Source organism: Colletotrichum fructicola, assembly GCF_000319635.2.
Source record: "Colletotrichum fructicola Nara gc5 chromosome Unknown KSG_Nara_v1_contig11, whole genome shotgun sequence".
NCBI lineage: Eukaryota > Fungi > Ascomycota > Sordariomycetes > Glomerellales > Glomerellaceae > Colletotrichum > Colletotrichum fructicola.
The window spans coordinates 971,610-991,823 of NW_027094061.1; the positions used below are offsets into that span (position 1 = coordinate 971,610).

Consider the following 20,214-nt stretch of genomic DNA (forward strand, 5'->3'; position numbering starts at 1 on the left):
AGGGTGCTGTTTAACTCCGTTAACATGCAGTTTTAGTTAAGAATGTCCTACTAGTAAAGTTTACTAATTAGTAAGGCATCTGCGATAACCAATCAAGTTAGTGACTGAAGCGTGCAGTAAGCATCGTATTATAGATGGGACTCTAAGGGCTGGGGGGCCCGACCAAACTCTGCTATCGTGAGGCGGTCTTGGCAACTTCGCTTACCCGCAGGGTCACTGGATAAGACGGGAGGACAATATACCGACAGGGATCGAGGCCTATTGGATAGGTACGTGGCCTGAGATCAAAATTCAACCCACTACTATATAGAGCAGAGCTTGAATCAAGCGTTAAGATTTCATCACTCATCGGACATCGGTGAGGAAGTACCTGACGTCTCCAATGCCAACAACCCTGCCAAGGAGGATATTTAAAGAGGAAAAATACAAGACCCCTGATCACTAAGCTACGAGCTAGAACTGCGCGAATGGCGGTAACATTACATGGGACGATGAGCTCTGCCTATAAGTAGTGCAGCCGCCGCGATAAAGGTGATTTGTGCTACCCGACAGCATGTCGAGACACCCGTCAAGTACGGAGGTTGCCGTAGTCAAAAGTCCACGGATGTGCTGGACACTCGGATAGTGCCTGTGTTACTCACCGGTGGACTCGATATTCACGAGGTCTCCCTTATAAGTCGGCGCTGCCAGACGCAGACCCTCAGCCTCATTAATTGCTTCCTCGTCCTTGCCGACGAGTCCGTCATTCACCAACGTCCACTATTCCGCCCTACAAAATGGAGACTACGGCAGGACATTTGAACAGGGGTCGTTTGTGCGCCCGTTTGCCCTTAAGACAATGCTGATCGGCAAAGCGTTGTTGTCTTGACTGTTCTATCAGATAATCTTACGCACAGCCTTTTGTTTTTATTATAACAATCCCGCTCCAGCCTGCTGGTCGCTATTAACCACGGGCCTCTAAGTCATTAATACGAGAGATAGTAGAGTGATCCTCGGTCTTCGCATCCGCTACCTCTTTATCATGGTCGCAACATCAACTTGAAGTGGCGGACTCTAGCGACACCAAGTTAACCCCTGTAGAGACCATAAAGACCGTTCCAATATAGACAATCGAGGTTCGATTGGGAAGAGGGAGGAGGACATATCCATAGCTGTAACTTATACTGAATTAGGGTGAGTGGGCGACTAAGAGTAGAGGGAAAGGATCACCCCCTCTAATGGATAAGACTTCCCTGATTGCAATCCGATCGCGGGATGTCTCGCTGCTTCTTGAGTCATTCCATCTGCCTTCACGTCTCAATGAATACGAGAGAGAGGTAGGCAAGAGCAAGCGTTAATCCCCCGGTAAGATTGGCATTCCCCGCCTGGCCCCCGGCTACCCCCCCACCCTCCCGCCCTACACCTACCCACTTAGGTAGAAAGACAAAAAAGAAAAAAAAAAAACGGCTAGGCGGGGCACCATCAGACTGGGGTGGCCGCGGTCTGGCCCAACTGACAAGGGGACTAGATCCACTCGCCATAAACCATCATCCCCCCTGCCCATCCACCCCCCTTAGCGCCCTTTGTGGCAAGGCAACTTTTGACCGCTGTTTCGGTTCCAACGGTACTAGCCAGGGGGCCACATCGGTCCATGTCAAATTAAAGACAGACTCGGAAACCAAGCGCTATATGTCACATGGCGCTATTCGTCCAACCTTTTTATCACTTGTTGAACCCAGGCCAGTTTAGTCTCGCCAGTCGCTGCGCTGCTCCTTGCTCTCTACGACCAACACTCTGCAGCAAACTTCCTTATCTCTTTTCGTCCACAACTTTCAACAGACGTTCGTTAATCGTTTTCATGTTCATAGCTTGCACGGCGTTCAGTGCTAACCAACTAGACGCCAACAAACACCATTCACATACTTCCGGCCCGCTCACGGACCCCTCCAAACCACTTCGTCTCATCTTGTTTATGAATCGCATCATTACACTTGTTTAGTCCCCAGTAATCTTCACAAAACCACCTGCAGCTGGCACATTCTTCCCACGGCATCTGCATCCTGCTCTTGCCGACGTAGGAACGAGAACGATTCGTACCCGAGACGATGGCCTCATATGATCGGCCCAAAGCCCACAGTCAATGGCAAGCTATCACGGTGTCGCCTGCGCAGAGACTAGGCGATGGGCAGTTGATCAAGCACCTGGTCGATAGATACGGCATGGACGCATTGAAGAGCCTAGTCCAGGAGTCGGTTGCTTCTGCAGTGCCAGCTGAACGCAATGCGGCTCCCGACGAAGCGTCAAGTCTTACTCCTGCGCTATCATACACGGAATCAGCCGACTTTGGCCCACGGGAATCCCCAAGAGTACGCCCTCCTACCGTCACGTCCTCTACTACCGGGGGGGCGGTGTCGAAGGTCTCTCGGGACGGTTCGAAGCTTCCGAGCAGACATTTCCAAGGTGGGGACCTTCCAGTTGCCACCCACACCTCGACAACGCGGCGGCCTGGACATATTCGTGTGAGACGGCGGTTGCTGGAACCGCCGAAAGTCGGGGCGGCATCCGCTAATCTAAAGAAATCAAAGAGAAGAGGGTATTTCCTGTGTGGATTTTGCGGGGAGGAAGGTATCATCAAGACCTGCGCAAGGAAAAGCGACCTCAAACGACACATCGAAGACTTTCACTACAACGACGCTCAGTGGTTCTGCCGTCACCATGGCTGTTATAAGGCGTTTGATTCTCAGGGCAGCTTCAAGGTACACCTGAAACAAGTCCACTGCGTTTCTCTTACGTCCATAGACAGAGCCAAGGTCAAACTCTGCCCGCAGGTCATATTTGCCTGCGGCTTTGACGGCTGCTCGCAAATCTTTGAGGCCATGGAGTACGTCGACGCCAGCTCGACCTTCAAAGGATATGTCCGTCATGTGATGGAGCACTTTGAGCACGGCGCCAGTTGTGGCGAATGGTCATACTCTACAAGGATGGGCAATTTACTCCATCAGAGCCAGGTGCAGCTCGCCTGGAACGAGTGGACACAGAGCGAAGCACTGAGAACATCTCTCAGGTGGTCCCCTCAGACGTCCAACATCTTGCGGAAGAGATTAGAATGTCGGCATATAGGCGACATTAAGCTCCTCGTTCAGTACGCCTTTCTTTTGGGTACTTATCCTGACAGCATTGGCAGACTTCGCGAGGACTTCGTTATGCCCGTCGCTGGTGTGTGCAGAATGCATACGACAGACAGGCCAGATACCTGTCCAACAAGGTGTGGAGTCCGGCCAACTGGCCGAGGGGTTCTTGTCAAAACTCTGCAATGTACCACACTTTCGGGCCACATCCGCAGCTTCTCAAGCGATGCTGACACAAGCGCAAACGGGATATCCTGCTCATCTCCACCAAGAAGCATACTATGGATTCCAAGCGTTGCATGTCATGGCCAGTCCGAATGCGACAACGGCTGCATCTGTGATGCAGCATTCCTGTCAGGGTAACATCTACGATGGCCAACAATCTCCGTGCAGATCCATTCACAATGGAACGTTGAGGTATCATTGGCCAGAGGACGGTCAGGTTAGTAAATGCTGGGACACAGACATCAACATCCTCTCTTCTACTTAATGCCCCCCTACGCCCCAACCCCCTTCCTTCCTACCGATAGTAGCTCTTATCACTACATCAAGAACCCTCATCATCAGACACCCATGTCAAACAGTCTCTGTGTAGCCAACTGGTTCATAGGCCGAATTTGCAGTCGGTTCCCCAGCCTTCCCTGCGGTGTGCAAAGATGTTTCATATAATGCTCGAGGCCGAATTTCAAGGGTAACCTGCCGCGTGCATAACCGCACTGTCCTGATTCTCATGTCACTGTTCGAAGCCTAACTATTGCAGCTGTCCTACCATGTGAATGTCCGCCCATGATTGATAATGAAGTTGCCCTACAAACTAGAACATGAGGTTTCACTACTAGCATAGCGCGCCTGCTACAGCAGGCAGATGACAAACATGGTCAAGCGATGCATAGACTAGCCCCATGGGAACCTACTGGGAGGTTAGTAGGTACGTTTCTGCCGCATCGTACGCCGACTATTCAAGCTCGCCAGCGGGCTGAAAGCGACGTACAGTCCTCTAGTGTAACTCCTGCATAGTATACTCTTCCATAAGAGTTTCATATAAAAACATCTAGTGCTCATTGTCACGGTCTATGGACCGGTGTTCGGCCTTCGGCAAGGCCCTCAGCCACGACTCATTGGACCCACCAAATCCAATGGCGCATTCGCTAGAAGGTTCCAGGAATATCGACAAGGTCAATGGCAAGGTTATAAAAATGCCCAGGAAATAGGGAGGATACGGTTCTGTTTCCTGTTCTTCAAGAAGATTTATTGCACTCGTAGTAGTAGGCTAGACCAATGGCATCGACCTTGTCCTAGACCCTTACACTCATAGCCTCAGCATTTCCCTGCGGAGATCGCACCAACCTGTTACGAGCGGGTCAGGGCAACCAACTGTGGCACAAAGCAAAAGCTTCGATGATGACAAATCCGTTGTCATTGTCCCCTGTTCTGCACTATATAGTTACGAGCCTACAGTGACCAACTGTAGCGGTCGTAACACTAAGAGATATAACCCAAACAGTGAACACAGGAGTACTATAATCAGTACTAGAAGACACGGACGTCTCTAGACAAACGAAGGCGAGGTTATCAAGGTACGTATAACTTTCTCTTTGATATGACAGCCACGGCCACTAAGGTGATGGGAACCTTGCCTTATATAAGGAACTCAGCAATGATCTAATAGTAATCAAGAGTGCGCACGAGCCAGTTGTGGGTCCCAAGCCCTTTTCGCAGGTCTTCAAATCCGTTCGCGTTCCTGTTCGTCCGGGGATGCTTGTCGTGCTTGATCAGGCCTGAGGGCGCCGCCGCAGTGGCACCCAGGGTGGGGGTAGTGGAACCGCTAAACCGAAACTCTAAACTAACGACATGGGTGGCTGACTGCGCCCATCAAGCGTTGAAGTACGGGCCCTATATCATTCTCGGCCGTCGAGGGAGACATTCTGCACGCAATTCGCGCCATTGCCCAGATCAGTCCGGCTCACACCGTGACCCTGTTAGCGCGAAACCGTCGCCCCGCCGGAGCGAACCTGCAGGGCAGCGCCGAGCTATAGCCCCCAACCGACAACGGTGAAATCCGGGGTGCGAAATGATGTATGGGGATTAGTGCGTATAAGGTGCACGCTTTGCCTGGTCTAGCAGCTTCGGCCTGTCTCAAGAGCTCGGGTTCGGGATTTTGATGTAAGTAGAAGAAGAAAAAGTACGGGGGTTCTCGAAGAACCTACTACCCCACTACCCCCCCAACCCAACACCCAATGGAGCTAAGCTCCGATGGTCTGATGGAGCCCTTCTCGGAATCAGGACAAGCTGTATGCGAATCCGAATCTACGCTATTTAACATCTAGCTTTCTAACGGCCCAACCCCTGGTACTTGAATCTCGGGGCGTCCCTGGAAGGAGAAATCTGCCTGTTTGGTCCGACGCGCTTTGGGCGACGACGGTCTGGACGGTGTCCGGAACGACCGACAGCCCAAGTCATCTATCATTACACGCCTATGAGCGCGAGTGAAGTTTGCCTCGTTCAACAAGCGCAATGATCGGAGCAGTCTGGTCTAGTGCCTGTAGGGTCCGGGGGTGGGGGGAGGCCTTATCATGGGCCTCGGCGACTGCCCGTCGCGTGCTGGATCATCTCGACCGCGTCACCCGCAGGCCAAGCCTAACGCTGGCTGTCGGCCGAGTTCGTACCGCCCAGGCTTGGCTGCTCGAATGACTCCAATGGCTCGAATGGCTTGAATGGCTCGAATGGCTCGAATGGCTCGAATGGCTCGAATGGCTCGAATGGCTCGAATGGCTCGAATGGCTCGAATGGCTCGAATGGCTCGAATGGCTCGAACGGCGCGGGGCTCACCACGTACAGCCCCAAGCTCGAGCCAGCGTAGAAGTCCAACACAGGCTGACTCCCTGGCTCTGGTACGGTCATGGGGCCCGTTTCCGGCAACACGCCTCTTCTCATGGTAGTGGAGGTGGGGCTGGTGGTGGCAGACCAGTACGCGCCTATCTCGTCGATGACGTGCGCGGCATCCGGTACCGGTCCCGCGCTCCATGTCTCCAACGTCGCTGCGTGCCCGTCTCCAGCCTTAGCCTGCTGTCCTAGAGTCGCCAGGCCATTCGGGTCCGTCATCAAACACGCCGGCTGCTGTGGTGGGTGAAGCTCCTGATGCGCGGCGTAAGAGGAGTGGTTGTTGTTGGTATGGAGGGGGGAAGGTACCGTTGGACAGTCAGTGGACAGTTTCGTGTCGGTGTCACCGGCGTTAGCGATCTTCCCGGGCGGGGGCAGGTGCATGGCGGCCGTGGAGGAATGACGGCTCGAGGAGGGTTCACAGTCGACGTTGCGGCTGCAACAGCGCGTGCACGGCTTGACCTCGTCGCACTTGACACGTGAAGCAGCGCATCGCCGGCAGGCGTAAGACACACGACGAGGGTTAGGTGAAGTCCCCGGGTGGCGGTTTCGCTTGCTGCCGTGGCTTTGGCCGCCGCCTGCGTGCCTAGCAACGTGGCGTTTCAGCAGATCGGTTCGGGTAAACTCCTTGGAACATACAGGGCATGCGCAGCGCCTGCCGAGAGTGTAGGTGCGGATGTGTCGCGCGAGATACGCAGGGCGAGAGTACCGTCGCTTGCAGTGCGAGCACTGGTAAAGGCCGGCTGCCGCGGGGTTGTCCAGGTCGGCCGGAGCTGAGGCCGAGATAACGGGGGCTGCCGGCTGGTCCTGCTGTGTGGTCGGGCCGGTCACCGATACATCGGACGGTGCTGCAACGACCGAGTCCGGGGCGGATAGCGGGGGCCTTCTATTGCCGGCCGCACCCGTCGGTGATGACGGCTGCGCGTCCAGTGGGATGTTGCTAGAGAAGTCCATGAAGGTGATCTGCGACCTAGAACGGCGGCCTGTCAGTGCCAGTAGAGAGTCAGGCGTGCGTGGAGAGCAGGCGGTGCGCGGCGTCGGAGGGATCTGGTAGCGTGACATGCCGGGATGGTGGCGTCGGGACACGTGTGGTGCGCCTCACGGCCCGTAGGGCTGGCTGGGATTGCCGAGGACGGCGGTAGCGGACGACCCCAGGAGGAGCAGAGGGCTCGGCGGCAAGAGGCAAATCCAGCATGAACCGTCTGAACGGGAGAGGCGACGACGAGATAACGATGTAAAAGTAGTCTCTACCTGCAGTGTGCTGTCTCCTTGTGAACCTGACCCGTGTATGAGTGGGTTTGGATGGCGCGCTGGACCTCGTCGGGTGGGCAGACGTTGCTCAGTCACACGCTGCGTTTGAGTGGCGGCGGTTGACGAGTTTGCTGTCGGCAGAGAGATGGGAGCATGGTTATGTAGGGACAAGTTGCGAGGAATAAAGCCTCGCACTGACTAGCCCCAACAAACCGTTTCTGTTCGCGAACAGCGGCAATCCAACCAGCGCCGAACTCAGCTAAACGACGATGTGTTCAGCCCATCTGTACGATCAAGGCGCGATGGGCAGTGAAACACATGGCTAGGAAACTGGCGACAGGGGGCGGGTGTCTCTCCACCAAGTCCATCCAGGTGCCCAGATGCCCAGATGCCCAGAGGCCCGGGATCGGAGCGATTGTACGGATACGCAGCAGTGTCCGCTATAAAAAGGAAAGGCCCGTTGGGTCAGGGTTAGCCTGTCACGATTCGAACCCGACCTCCGCACGTGCCGCGCAGGGATGAAGAATCGCAGAGACCAGAGTAAGGTATGTATAGCTCATCGTGGTTGCGACGCGAACAACGTCGCAGGATAACCATCATCCGGCGTCTCCAGGTCTAGAATCAATTCTTCCCGTTCCCCACTATGTGCTGGCCTCGGCCAAGGCTTGGTAATGTTGGCAAGGTCTCGTATGCGGCAGACGGTCTCCGTTCCAGGCCGCATAGGCACACCTTCACCAGATCATAGACCCTAGTCAAACAGCGGCGGGTATATACGAAGTTGCGACAGCTTCCTATCCACACACAACTAACTCTTTCTTATTTTTTTTTTTGGGGGGGGGGGGGGGGTTTCCTTCCCTGAACAAAGCCGGTAATGAAGGTTCCGAAGGAGCCGGTGAGATCCTTGAAACACCGGACATCTCCGAACGGATCAGGGTCCGCGGTGCTTCTCCGGGCTTGACCCGGCGAATCGGTCGCGGCCGTGACACCGGCGGGCAGAACGGGCAGCCAGTGGGGTTAAGCACTGGACGACAAAGAACTAACTCCTGTCAGATCCAAAGTCAAATCCCTACAATGTAACTAGTGAACCCCAGGGTCCTGGAAGGTTATGTTGAGCCTGCCTGCCCGCAACGTACGAGAATTGCGGGGATCGTTTGTTGATCCCCTCGTATGAGCAGAATCTTGATCCGGAGCCTCTCGACATTACTCATGTGAATAATTCCTCCCGTGGTTGACCGTTAACCGTCTCATCCGCCCGCGGGGGCCTAGCTAGCGACATGGAGATGGAAGACGTCGATCCACTGTTGCCCACCGACCCTCTATCGATAGGGCGAGACGGGGCACTCCTATCCACAGCCCCGAGCCGAAACCGCGCCGGCGTGCTCTGCCGGCCCGGGGAGTGGAGAGGAGTGTCTCCTAGTAAAGTACGGGCTCGATGAAAATGGGGGCACGGGGTTGGGCAACGGCGTGGCATGGTTGGAGAGAGAGAAGGAGGGACGAACTAGCTGGGGACATGTCCTTTGACACGCGGTCCGTAAGGTTGCTGGATGGTGGGATTACGATTGATTTGTTGTCGTTGGTAAGCTATATGTACTCATCTTAGCTTCCGCCCAAGCAAAGACTTTAGGCGATTGAAGCCTTGAGCCCATGGAAACAAGACCACGGAAGGAGGAGGGTTACTTACCCAGGTAACGTAAGCGTGGCGTGGGCGAAGAGGTCCTTCGTGCTATGGGACCAACCTCGATTCGATTAGTATAGTATAGTAGTAGAAGTAGTGAGCTAGACTAGCGAAGTTGATAGAGGAAATAGTGCTATGCCATGCCCTCGGGGGCATCAACCAGCTCATGCCCTCGGGGGCATAGAACGTGCTATGCCCTCAGGTAGAAAGTGCCACGCCCTCGGGGGGTTCAACCAGCTTATGCCCTCTGGGGCATAGAAAGTGCCATGCCCTCGGGAGCATCAACCAGCCGAAGTTAGGAAGCTTCATAGCCTCCCATAAAGCTCCGTTCGAAAGCTTCCGCCTGGAAAGCGTAAAAGAGTCTGTGCCTTTGCTGACCTACATCTTCCCTAGCATCGATATCCAGACGCCTAGCAGGCCAGTCCCACCGTTAGCCCTCGCAGACCGCTCAAGTTATAGATATGCCCACCTGCATAGCTCTCCCAGAGCCTGTATGAGTTGCTGATTAGCCCACTCCTGTCTATCTCAAAAGGAGGGATACAATCGCTCGAAAGATAGCAAAATCCCTAGAAGGAGGAGGACAGTATGGAGCACAAAACGACAAACCCAATAAGCATATAGAGCTGGCTCACAGGGAGCACCATACATATATACGGCCTCACTCAGCAGTAGTAGCAATAAATATATCCACCGATAGATAGATGAACAGATGAATAGAGGAAGAGGAGATCGAGGGTAGAGAAAACGGGGGACGCGTAGGAGATAGAAGAGGGTTGGATAGCCTTAGCTATCCACGCGTTTGGTCTAGGCGTGTTTGTCCGCGAGAAGTAAGACCCTGGCCGGAAGCGGACTAGTGTATGATGTCGCGTTAAGAGTGAGACCAACGCGTCAAGAAGTAGGGGCCCAACGCGTCAAGTAGGGGCAAGACAAGAAGGCCAGCTAACCATAGGACAAACTATCACAAACTCCATCGTCCCAGATAAAGAGTATATCAGGGCACCAGTGAGCAGACATGCGCGCAAAGCCTCAGTCAGTATATAGACATTTGTAAAGGGTAACAGGAAGCATGTTTGCTTGTGGTATACAGCAAGATGTGCAACTCAGACAGCGCAAATTCATCGTTAATGGGCAAGGGAGAGCCAAGGGAGGACCTCAGGTAGGTCCGGGGCCCTGTTGGTCCCGACCCACTCCATCGGAATAACCCAGGGCCCGACAGCCGTTGATTATGTAATAGCCAGTTGAGTATTGTCAGATAGACAGCGTGGCTACCAGCGAGTAACGGCATAACTGTGTATTGATTGATGATGATAAGTATAAGTGGCCAGTTGGCCAGATCCATCGAGATGTGCTACACTACATGAAACAGATGCAAATAGGCCATATTGGGGTTAGGAAGCAGTACCGGATTGCATAGTTGAGATGCTTGACTCGGTTATGCAATGTGGGCCTGACAAGTATCCAACCGGCCGAGCAGATCACTCTGAAATTATGAGTTTGGGGAAGCAAATCGCAAATAGCCCTGCGCATAACGTTCTACCTAGGATAAGAGCAGATGGGATAGTTTAGATAGGAGCGATCAAAGTGATCTAGAACTCAAACAGGCAAAACAGGCCATCATATAAACAGGCAACATTTTTTCTAAGGAATTTTATCACAACGTTAGGATGTTATTGTTCCGCAGAGCACGATCATCAACACCGCCACCTAGACAAGACCTCGGAGCAAAGGTCAACATAAGACGCGCTATACTGCAGGTTAAATATATCTACATATCATTATGTATAAACAAGTAGCCGGATCACTACCACTTCTCTTTCTAGTTGTAGTCATGCATGGGTTGGGCCATGATACCTCAGCTCTAAGGAGTGTATTTCCAACCTTACAACAGACCCCATGTTCAACACCTCTCCCCAGAGTAGTTCCTCAACCAGAAAACAGGAGGGAGCACACGCAGTATAGGCAGGCATATAGAAGTAAATAGTTTCAGGAGGCAGGTAATGTTAGTATTTAGCATAGGAGGAAGCCATTTAACAAGCCATTAACAGCAGAATAGATTCATCATTATTCATCCCCCAGCACAAGTCATTGGGATGGAGCCGTTCGTCCATAATCCCCAGTATGCCGTTGTGATTTGTAGGGTATGCCAGTTTGCCGTGGTTGCCGATGAAGTATTGTCACATTTGAGGATACATCACCGAGAGATCCCCGTCGCCAGCAGATCCCATATCGCAGAGGCCATCCGCAGTATCCCAAGGATTGTCCGCACCCAAGCCGATTTAGCCACATTACAGTATCCAGACCCAAGCACGCCACCCATCCCACACATTGCGGCACCGAAGGCGGACGGCATACGATGCGCAGAGTGTCCGTATATGTGCCGGCGGCCACAAGTCATCCAAAGGCATTGCCGGGCCGAGCACGGATGGCACAATGATTGGCAGAAGGGGGGCAATGTGCGTAAGAGGGCCACGGTAGCAAGGGATTTACCGTGGACGACGGGGGTGCCATGCCAGCGGTTTTTCCCATCGCGCGCCGGGAGCCGGTGGTTCGAGGTCGGGCGGGGGTTAGGGGTGGCCGTTCAAAGCGAGCCATTGGAGCCGGGGACGGACGACATGGCGTGGTTCGTCGCGTTACACGATGACCAACAGAAGCGGTTCGAGGCCGACGCGCGCGAGGAGGTCAGTACGGTGGACGAAAAGTTGGAGCCGAACGGGTGGTTATACCGCGTCGGGTGGACGAGGGATTTGGAAGGGTTGAACAAGACGCAGTTACAGGAGGCCACGCGACCAATTGAGGATGGCGAGGAGACGTTAGAGGCCATATGGGCCGTGTTCAACAGCGTCGCGGACAAGGCACGCGCAACAGCAGCACCGCACAAGGTCGGGCACGACGTGTTGTTCGAGGCGGAGCGGAAGGAGATCGGCCAGAAGCCGGTGCGGCCGTTCGATAACCGCATGGAGGACGACACGTGGCAGCGGTACAAGGAGGTTTGGCGCAAGATGGTGAGCATATGGTTCCGCATGGACGAGTGGCCGGAGCGCGAGCGGCCGCCGTACCGGTTCACCATGCGGCAGGGGTCGTTGTGGGATGCGTTCACCAGCCGTGTCGAGGCGGACGTCGGCAGCAGGCAGGCCGCGCAGGCGGAGGAGGTCGAGGAGGTTGAGAGGATGTGTTTGGACGCCATCATCGCCATCATCGAGGACCCGTACAAGCAGAGCCAGAAGGAGAGCGCGATGATCGGCGCGTTGGCGGTGTTGGGCATCCGCGAGGACGGCGGGTGGCACCAGGCGACGGAGTACACGACGAATTATTCGGCCGTGATCAAGGTGGCCAAGATGTTCGTCGTGTACCAGGCGTGGTTGGAGCGGCAGGACGAGGTGGCGGCGTTGACGGCGACCAAAGGGGCCGAGGCGGCGTACGAGGAGGCCAGCAGCGTGTTCCATTTGGTGCGCGACAAGGTGCGGCGGTTCATGACGCGGATGCCCGGGCGGCCGGACGACGAGCCCAGGGCGATGAATTGGATTCACGACGCGCGCACGTACGGGATGCACATCCGGTTCAACACGGTGGCGCCGGGCATGGTGGATTGGAGCGGCGACCGGATATCGTTCCGACGGGTGCAGGTGCGGGTGTGCGAGTTGGCCGAGATGTTCCACGGGGTAGCGCAGGAGGCGCGGTCGTTGTTAGCGCAGTTGGCCGTGGTGGATGGGGATGGTAGCGATGAGCACGGCGATGAGCACGGCGATGGGTATGGAGGCCGATCAGCGTTGGCAGCAGCGTTGCCCGCCATCAGGTGGGAGAGCATGCACGACGACCATAGCCAGGACCGGCCGGGGTATTCGTTTTTGTACGACGACCGCAACGAGGCGTGGGTGGGCAAGGGGAAGGGGTGGATCGCACGGCGCATCGCAGAGTCGGAGGCACGGCGGCGGGCGTGGTTAGACCCAACGCGAGGGACGGCGGCAGCAGCAGCAGCAGCAGCAGCAGCAGGAGAGGCGGAGGAGGCCACGTCCAACCGCAGCAATAGTCACCACCCATACCGCGAGAGGACGGTGCAGGCATACAGACAGGCGTTGGAATCGTTCCGGGAGCGGTTGTGGATGTTGATGCACATGGTGGCAGGGCAGCCGGCGCGGGCGCCCGAGTTAGCAGGCATCAGACACAGCAACACGGCCAACGGCGGGGTCAGGAACTGTTCGCACACGACGGCATGATATGTTTCGTCACGTCGTACCACAAGAATTACCGCCAGACGGGGACGGCCAAGGTGATACACCGGTATTTGCCGCGCGAGGTCGGCGAGTTGTTGGTGTGGTATTTATGGTTGGTGTTGCCGTTTTGGCAGCAGGTAGGAGGCATCATCCATCAGACGGACCGGAAGAGCGCATTTTTATGGGCGGACGACGTGGTTGTAAGGGGCAGGGCGGCGGGCGAGGCGAGCCGTGATAACACCAGGGGCGACGAGCGCCGCAATAACACCAAGGACAACGACGCCCGTGACAACACCGAGGACGACGACGCCCGTGACAACACCGAGGACGACGACGCCCGTGAGAACACCATCACAGACGAGAGCACCCCCGCCACCCCCGGCCGGGCCCCGTGGACGGACGAACGGTTGTGGACGTCAGACAAGGCAAGGCGGATCATGCAGCAGCACAGCGAGCGGTTGGGCGGCAGCAAGATCAACATCAGCGGGTGGCGGCACATGGCCGTCGCCATCGCCAACCGGTATTTGAACGAGGCGTTCGGACGGGCAGACGACAAAAACAACGACAACAACGACAACGACGACGACGACGTGGGGGTCGAGGACAGCGCATTGGATTTGCAGGCCGGGCACGGCACGCACGTGGCGGGGATGATATACGGGCGGTTGTACCAGGAGGCGCCGTTCGGCACGGCGGCGTTGCGGGACAGGTTCCGGGCCGTCAGCCGGCAGTGGCACCGGTTGTTGGGGTTCGGGGCGGAGGACCGGGGCGGCGGGGCACCGACCAAGCGGCGGCGGACGGCGACGACGGCGGCGGACGAGGAGTTCGAGGGGCAGCGGCGGCGGCGGTTCACGCGGTTGCAGTTGGCCAACGCCGCCGGGCAGTTGCGGCAGATGATGGGGGACCCGCAGGCGGCGTTCCGCGGCCAGCAGGAGCGGGTGATCCGGTCGATCATGCGCGGCGACGACCCGATCGTGCAGGTGACGGGCACGGGCGGCGGCAAGAGTTTGTCGTTCATGTTGCCGGCGTATTGCGCGCCAGATGGGGTGACGATAGTCGTGACGCCGTTGGTGGCGTTGCGCACCGACATGGACGCGCGGTGTTCGAGGTCGGGGTTGGCGTCGACGACGTGGCGCGGCGGCGGGCGGGCCAACACGGCCGCAGCAACGGTGGTGTTCGTGACGCCCGAGTCGGCCGTCACGCAGGGATTCCGGGATTTCGTCGGGCGGTTGCAGCGGCGGCAGCAGTTGGACCGGGTGGTGTTGGACGAGTGCCACGTCGTGTTGGACGGGTCGAGGGGGTTCCGGCCGGCGTTGCGGGCGTTGGGGCGGACGGTGCAGGAGTTCGGGGCGCAGTTGGTGTGTTTGACGGCGACGTTGCCGCCGGCGGAGGAGCGGGAGTTTTTCGCCGTGACGGGGATCCGGCCGGAGCGGGTGCGGGTGTTCCGCGAGGCGACGACGCGGAGGAATATCGGGTATGGGGTTGTCGTCGTTGCGTCAGGGTCAGGGGGTCGTGGTCGTGGTCGTGGGGCGGCAAGCCGCAGCCGCCGGGCAAAGTCAGGGTTAGGGTTATGGTCAGGTCAAGAAGGTGAGGACGGCGAGTTGAGCGCCGTCGAGGAGCGCGGTTGCCAGGAGGTCAGGGATTGGTTGCGGCAGCAGCCACGCGGCAAGGCGGTGGTGTACAGCAGCACGATCGAGGGCGTCGAGCGGATGGCCGAGGCGTTGGGGTGCGCGGCGTTCCACAGCAGCATCGGCAGCACGGAGGACAAGGCGTCGAGGTTGGAGGCGTGGAGGAGGGGCGACGGCGCCAATCGGGGCGTCATCGTGGCGACGAACGCGTTAGGGTTAGGCATCGACGTGCCGGACGTGCGGTTAGTGGTCCACGCGGGCATGCCGCGGCGGTTACGGGATTTCGTCCAGGAGAGCGGGCGTGCCGGGCGAGACGGCCAGCCAAGCCGGTCGGTTGTTATATGCAGTAGGGCAGCCGTGGAGGAGGAGGAGAAAGAGAAGGAGGCAGGGGAGGCAGCGAAAGATGGGAGGGCAGCCGGAGGGGGATGGGAGGTGTCGACGAGGACATACATCAGGGGAGAGGTATGCCGGCGGATCGTGTTGGACGAGGTCATGGACGGGCGGACGGACCGTTCAGGATGCGAGGAGGGTGAAGAGGCATGCGACATGTGCCAGCAGAGGGCGTCGGAGGTGATGTGGGCAGATGACGGGGACGGACATGGAGCCAGAGACGAAGAGATCAGGGCCGCGTTCGAGACCAGTCAGCAAGCCAGGCAGTTCCGCCGGTGGCAGGCCAGGGCAGAGCGTTCAGGGTTAGGGGAGGAGGGGGAGACGTTCAAGCAGCAGTTGGCGCGATGGGCGGGACGGTGCACGTATTGCGGGATACGCCGGAGAGAGAGCGACGGGCACACGTTGGACGATTGCCCAGGCCGCGGGGAGCAGGCGTGGGGGTGGACGGCGCAGTACAGGAGGCAGATGGAGGAGGCCATGTTCGACGGACGGAGGATGGAGAATTTCAGCAGTTGTTTCCATTGCGGATTGCCGCAGGGTTGGTGTCAGCGATGGGAGCCGTTGGGCGAGGACGGCGGGCGGTTCGTTTGTTTGTTTTGTTTGTTTGATATTTAACGCCGTGGCGGCAAGGGCGCAGCCGCCCTTGCGGCAGACCTCCCGAAGGGTATGTGGCGTGGAGGGCCGCAGGCTCTAGCTATATACTCTGTAGTACACGTCTCTTCCTAGCGTCCTCCAGATCTTGCCCGAGGGCCAATATGTGTTCTATCCATCCCTAGTTCCCACTGGTGCCCTAGTTCCGTTATAGCAATCTGCTGTCCTGGTGACTATAGGTAGTCTGTTGTTTTTGAGAGGATAGGTTAAGTCCTATCTCTTAGTAACGCGGGCAGATCTTCTGGAAGAAGTCTGTCACGTCAAGGAAGGCCTGGAAGCCTTCAGAGTCGATAAGTAGACCCTTAAAGTAGCGCTCTAGGGAGCCTATAGGTCCTAGAGGCTCCCTTCGGCTATAAGGGTAGAGGATAGGCCACCGTTGCCTCCTCACTAGGGTCTTACGGCAGTAGACCAGGTGGTCTGCCTCTTTAGCCTCCCCACAGGAGCAGGTGAGCAATGCCTCTGTGTGATTAAAGCGTTGATGATACTGTTCAAAGTCTCCGTGGCCTGATCGTGCTGCCAGGAGATAGTGAAGGGTAGCTCTTGGTAGAGCTAGTTCAGGAGGGCAGCCAAGGGTGGCCTTAAGCCCCAGCTGGGTATAACGGGGGGGTGCTTCTTGCTTCCACCATTTCCTATGCTGGTGTTGTTTGCGTTCTTTGGCCAGTCGCTTAATCCCTGATAGGGTAGCTAGGCTTCTATTTCCTACAGTCCGCAATCCCTAACCTTTTCCCCAAAACAGGGAGAGAGAGTCTACTGGAGCCCTCTCAGTACCTAGGGGTCCTAATAGTCAAAGGGGTAGCCAGCCCCTTTAGCGGGCGTCCAGACCACCGGCTCGCCACCGCCCAGTCCTTAGCCACCCAAATAGAAGTTTGCACCTTAAGCAGGCCGCAAGGGCATATCCCTCTCTAAGCCTACCGACATGCGCGTCCGTCCTCTCGAGCCAAACACACCCCTTCTCAGGTCCTCCCCTACGTCCAGTCCACAATAGCGACACCCTACCAGCTTCCAAAGCGCGCGGCGCCATCCCGGCGCGAGCGGTGACCCAAGCGTTCCTCCCGTTATGCCGTGATACCCCGGGTACGATCCGAGTGAGGGCCGGGCCCGGAGGCCGGGCCCTAAGGCGATACCATATCCGACCGGTCCCCCTAGGGGCAATTCTTCAACACCCTCCTTCCTCCAGCAGCCCGAGTGCGAGTCGGGGTTGTTTCCTTTCTGTAGCCTGCTGCTCGAATGTGTTTGCTACGGCCCACTGGTTGTCCGAGGGCACAACCCCCCGGGCCAGCTTCCCGTTACCCGCCGCCGTCTCCGACCGTGCTTCCAGCCTCACAGCTGGTTTTCGGCAGGCCGACCATGTCTTGCCCTAGGCTGTCCTGAGGGCTACCCAGCCGGCGTAGCCTCCATCTATCCCATGACTAACCCGCCTCAGTGTCTGTCTGTCTGGAGGTATTTCCCAGATCTGGGAGGCGTGAGGGTGCCCTGTCTCTGCCCCGAGAAGCAGTGTCGGGTGGTTTTTACCTAGTTCCCTCGAAATTGGGCAGCTTCGCGTTCGCATTTCGGTTTTCGGTCTCTCGATATCTGTCGATTTTGCTGGTGTTTTGGTGGTTGGTGGCGCGTGTGAAAATTTTTGTGCGACGCCAAAATCCCTCACTTCTGGTCCGATCCCGCCCTTCCGCCGCACCAGAAAAACTTCGTGCGCAGCGCCCGCCACCACTTGCACTTGCGCGCCGTAACGTCTCTGCACTGGCTCTACCTTTAGAAAAGATAGGTTCCCAGGCGGCACCACGAGGAGGTTGCAGAGTCCGAATTTCGCCGCCCGGCGGGCGGTTCAGGGAGGTCGAGGGCGGTTCATGCCAGTACCAAGGGTTGATGGTTGCGATGTTCGCCGTCGCAACAATCGGTGTAGGGTCGAGGGTGTACGAGGAGACGGTGAGGGCGATGCGTAGGGCGGACGGTTTAGAGGAGTGGGCGTCAAGCGAGAAGGAGGTGTACGAGTGGTTAGGGCAGATGTGTTACGACCCGTTATGCATGGATAACAGTTAACCGACCCACTCGGGCGTCGGGCGGCTAGGACAGGACATTTGTACTATGCAGGATCATGGGAACAACAGGGACTCACTCAGGAACGGAAGAACTATGGTACAGGTCACGTGATGATAAGGAATGAGCATAGATAAGGGACCCACAATGAGCGCTCAGTGGAGACTTGAATGAGCGCTCATCCCACTCTAGAATGAGCGCTCATAGTGACAAGGGGCACAGCGCTCATGAACAAGCAGAACTGTTCATATAAGACTTATATATATAGTATGACCCTGAGCCTGGCTCATGGTCATACTTCCATAGCTCTTCAGCAATCAACTTAGTATTCATCCTCAGGATACTCTCAGCTTACCTTCACTGCGAATTACTTGTTGAGTCTAAGACTGATCACCTTAGCCTCTGAAGATCTGATCTACTGTTAGCCTACGACCTATGACCCAGACCACGACCAAGTGTACTGTTATTACGTCTCAATCTCCAGCTTCTGTTAGCAGACCCTACTGTCGGATAGCTGACCGTAACAAGATGATCCAATGGGGAGGGGTGCAGTCAAGCAAGTTGTGCCGTTTGACGAGTCAGTTGTGGCAGAGGGCAGTAGAGGGCGTAGCAGAGGGGTGATCAGGCAGGGCAAGGCGGGGCGAGTAGGCGCCGTACATAGGAGTACGACAGTTTAGGGTAGGGAGTAGGGAAGTATAGTAGTAAAGGATAATAGAAAACAGAGCATCAGATGTTTTTTCACACAGAAAGATTTAATAGCACAAGAGAGCAGGAGGTGGAAGATGACAAAGAGTAACAGAGGGGATGAATAATAAGCAAGGAGCAAGAAGGGGGGAATACAAGGAGCAGCAAAAGGTATAGGCAACAGTGGAAGGATGGAAAGAGCAGAGAAAGGGGCCGGAGAGAAGGGAAAAAACAGAAGTAAAAAGGGGATGTAAGAGCGTAAATATAATACAGATGTAGTGTTAAAGATTTCAGGGCCAGTTTTAGGTTAGATAGCGTAGCAGAACAAAAGGGCAGAACAGTAAGAGGTCAGTTAACAAAGGCAAATTAGTAAGAGTATAGGAGTTATAATAAAGCAGATTAGGGGGCAAGCAGAGGGAAAGAGAATAGTATTAAGATAATAGGAAAGAGTAAAAGATTTATTATAGAAAGAGAGCAAAGTACGCCGAGAAAAATTACAGCCAAGAAGGGGTAGCAAGGTCAACAAGAGAGGGGGAATTAAAGAATCACATACCAAAGATAGCAGAATTATACAGCAGACAGTAGTTAAAGATAAAGGGAGGTAGAAAGAAGGTAGACAGAGAGAAATAGAAATACAAACAGATAGAAGACCAAGGGGGGAAGAGTAAAGAAACAGATTTCAGTAAAAGAGAAGGAGGGAGATTGATTTAGCAGCCCATAGAGGTAGAGTATAGGGGAGCCAGGGATAGTACACAGTAAGGGTCAGAGATAGGTTAAAGAGAAGGATTAAGGTCAGAGTAGGAATCAAAGTCAGGAATACAGCAAAGAGAAGGGTTAAGAATAGGGCAGAAATAGAAGTCAGCAATAAAGTAAAGTTTAGGAGGGATAGAGTAGAGAAAACGTAGGAGATAGAGTAGAGAAACAGATAATAGAGGGGATATACAATTAGCAAGCAACAAGAAAGGGGGGATCCAAGGAGCAGAGGAAAGTAGAGGCAAGAAGGGTAAAGCATAGAGAGGAGAGAAGGGATAGGGAAGAAGGGAGGAATATAAAGAGCAGAGAAAGAGACAAAAGTAAAGAGGGCAAGGATAGGAGCGAAAAGGGAACATAGGAATATAAGCATAATATAGACAGATACAGAGTTGAAGATGACAGGACCAGTTTTAGATTAGATAGCATAGTAGCATAGTATAACAAAAGGGCCGAGTAGTAAGGTGTTCGTCCGTAGAGGCGAGTTCATAAGAGTATAGGAGTCATAATAAAGAAGATTAAAGAGTAAATAGAGAGAAAGAGATAAGGGAGTAAGATAGTAAAAAAGAGTTATAAGTTATTCACAAAACAACAAGAAAGTACGACGAGAAAAGTTATAAACCAAAAGGTTAGAAGAGCAAGTAAGAGAGGAAAAGTTAATAAGTAACAAACCAAAGATAGCAGATTCATAAGGTAGATGGTTAATGTATATCATAGAGTAGGAAAGGGAAGAAAGGAGTTAGAGGGAGAAACGAAACATATACAGACAGGATAACAAGGAGGAATAATAAGTAAACAGAGTTAGGTAAGAAAGAAGGAGGAAGGTTCATATAGCAGCCCACAGAGGGAGAGCATAAGCAAGTCAGAGATCGTACAGAGTTAAGGTTAGGGATAGATAGGAGGAAAGGGTCAGGGGCAGGTGGTAGTAAAGGGTCAGGGACAGCGCAGAGAGG

At 55.3% G+C, this 20,214-nt stretch overlaps 3 protein-coding genes across 3 annotated transcripts; 1 reads left to right on the forward strand and 2 right to left on the reverse strand.

The window, feature by feature from the left end:
* Positions 1-5,744: 5,744 nt before the first annotated feature.
* Positions 5,745-7,049, reverse strand: sp8b-1 (Transcription factor Sp8; the record flags this gene model as incomplete). Its single annotated transcript, XM_032028433.2, has 2 exons — positions 5,745-6,242; positions 6,297-7,049. The coding sequence occupies 2 exons, from the start codon at positions 7,047-7,049 to the stop codon at positions 5,745-5,747; spliced, it is 1,251 nt and encodes a 416-aa protein (XP_031875289.2).
* Positions 7,050-8,651: 1,602 nt separating this feature from the next.
* On the reverse strand, positions 8,652-9,927 carry CGGC5_v016821 (uncharacterized protein; the record flags this gene model as incomplete). Its single annotated transcript, XM_066153587.1, has 6 exons — positions 8,652-8,819; positions 8,920-8,961; positions 9,296-9,323; positions 9,383-9,402; positions 9,621-9,763; positions 9,858-9,927. 6 exons carry the CDS (start codon positions 9,925-9,927, stop codon positions 8,652-8,654), a joined length of 471 nt encoding a protein of 156 aa, XP_066007037.1.
* A 1,598-nt stretch (positions 9,928-11,525) lies between these two features.
* RECQL3-3 (ATP-dependent DNA helicase Q-like 3) lies at positions 11,526-15,757 on the forward strand (the record flags this gene model as incomplete). The annotated part of the gene is made up of 2 exons (XM_066153588.1): positions 11,526-13,097; positions 13,166-15,757. 2 exons carry the CDS (start codon positions 11,526-11,528, stop codon positions 15,755-15,757), a joined length of 4,164 nt encoding a protein of 1,387 aa, XP_066007036.1.
* Between the last annotated feature and the right edge of the window lie 4,457 nt (positions 15,758-20,214).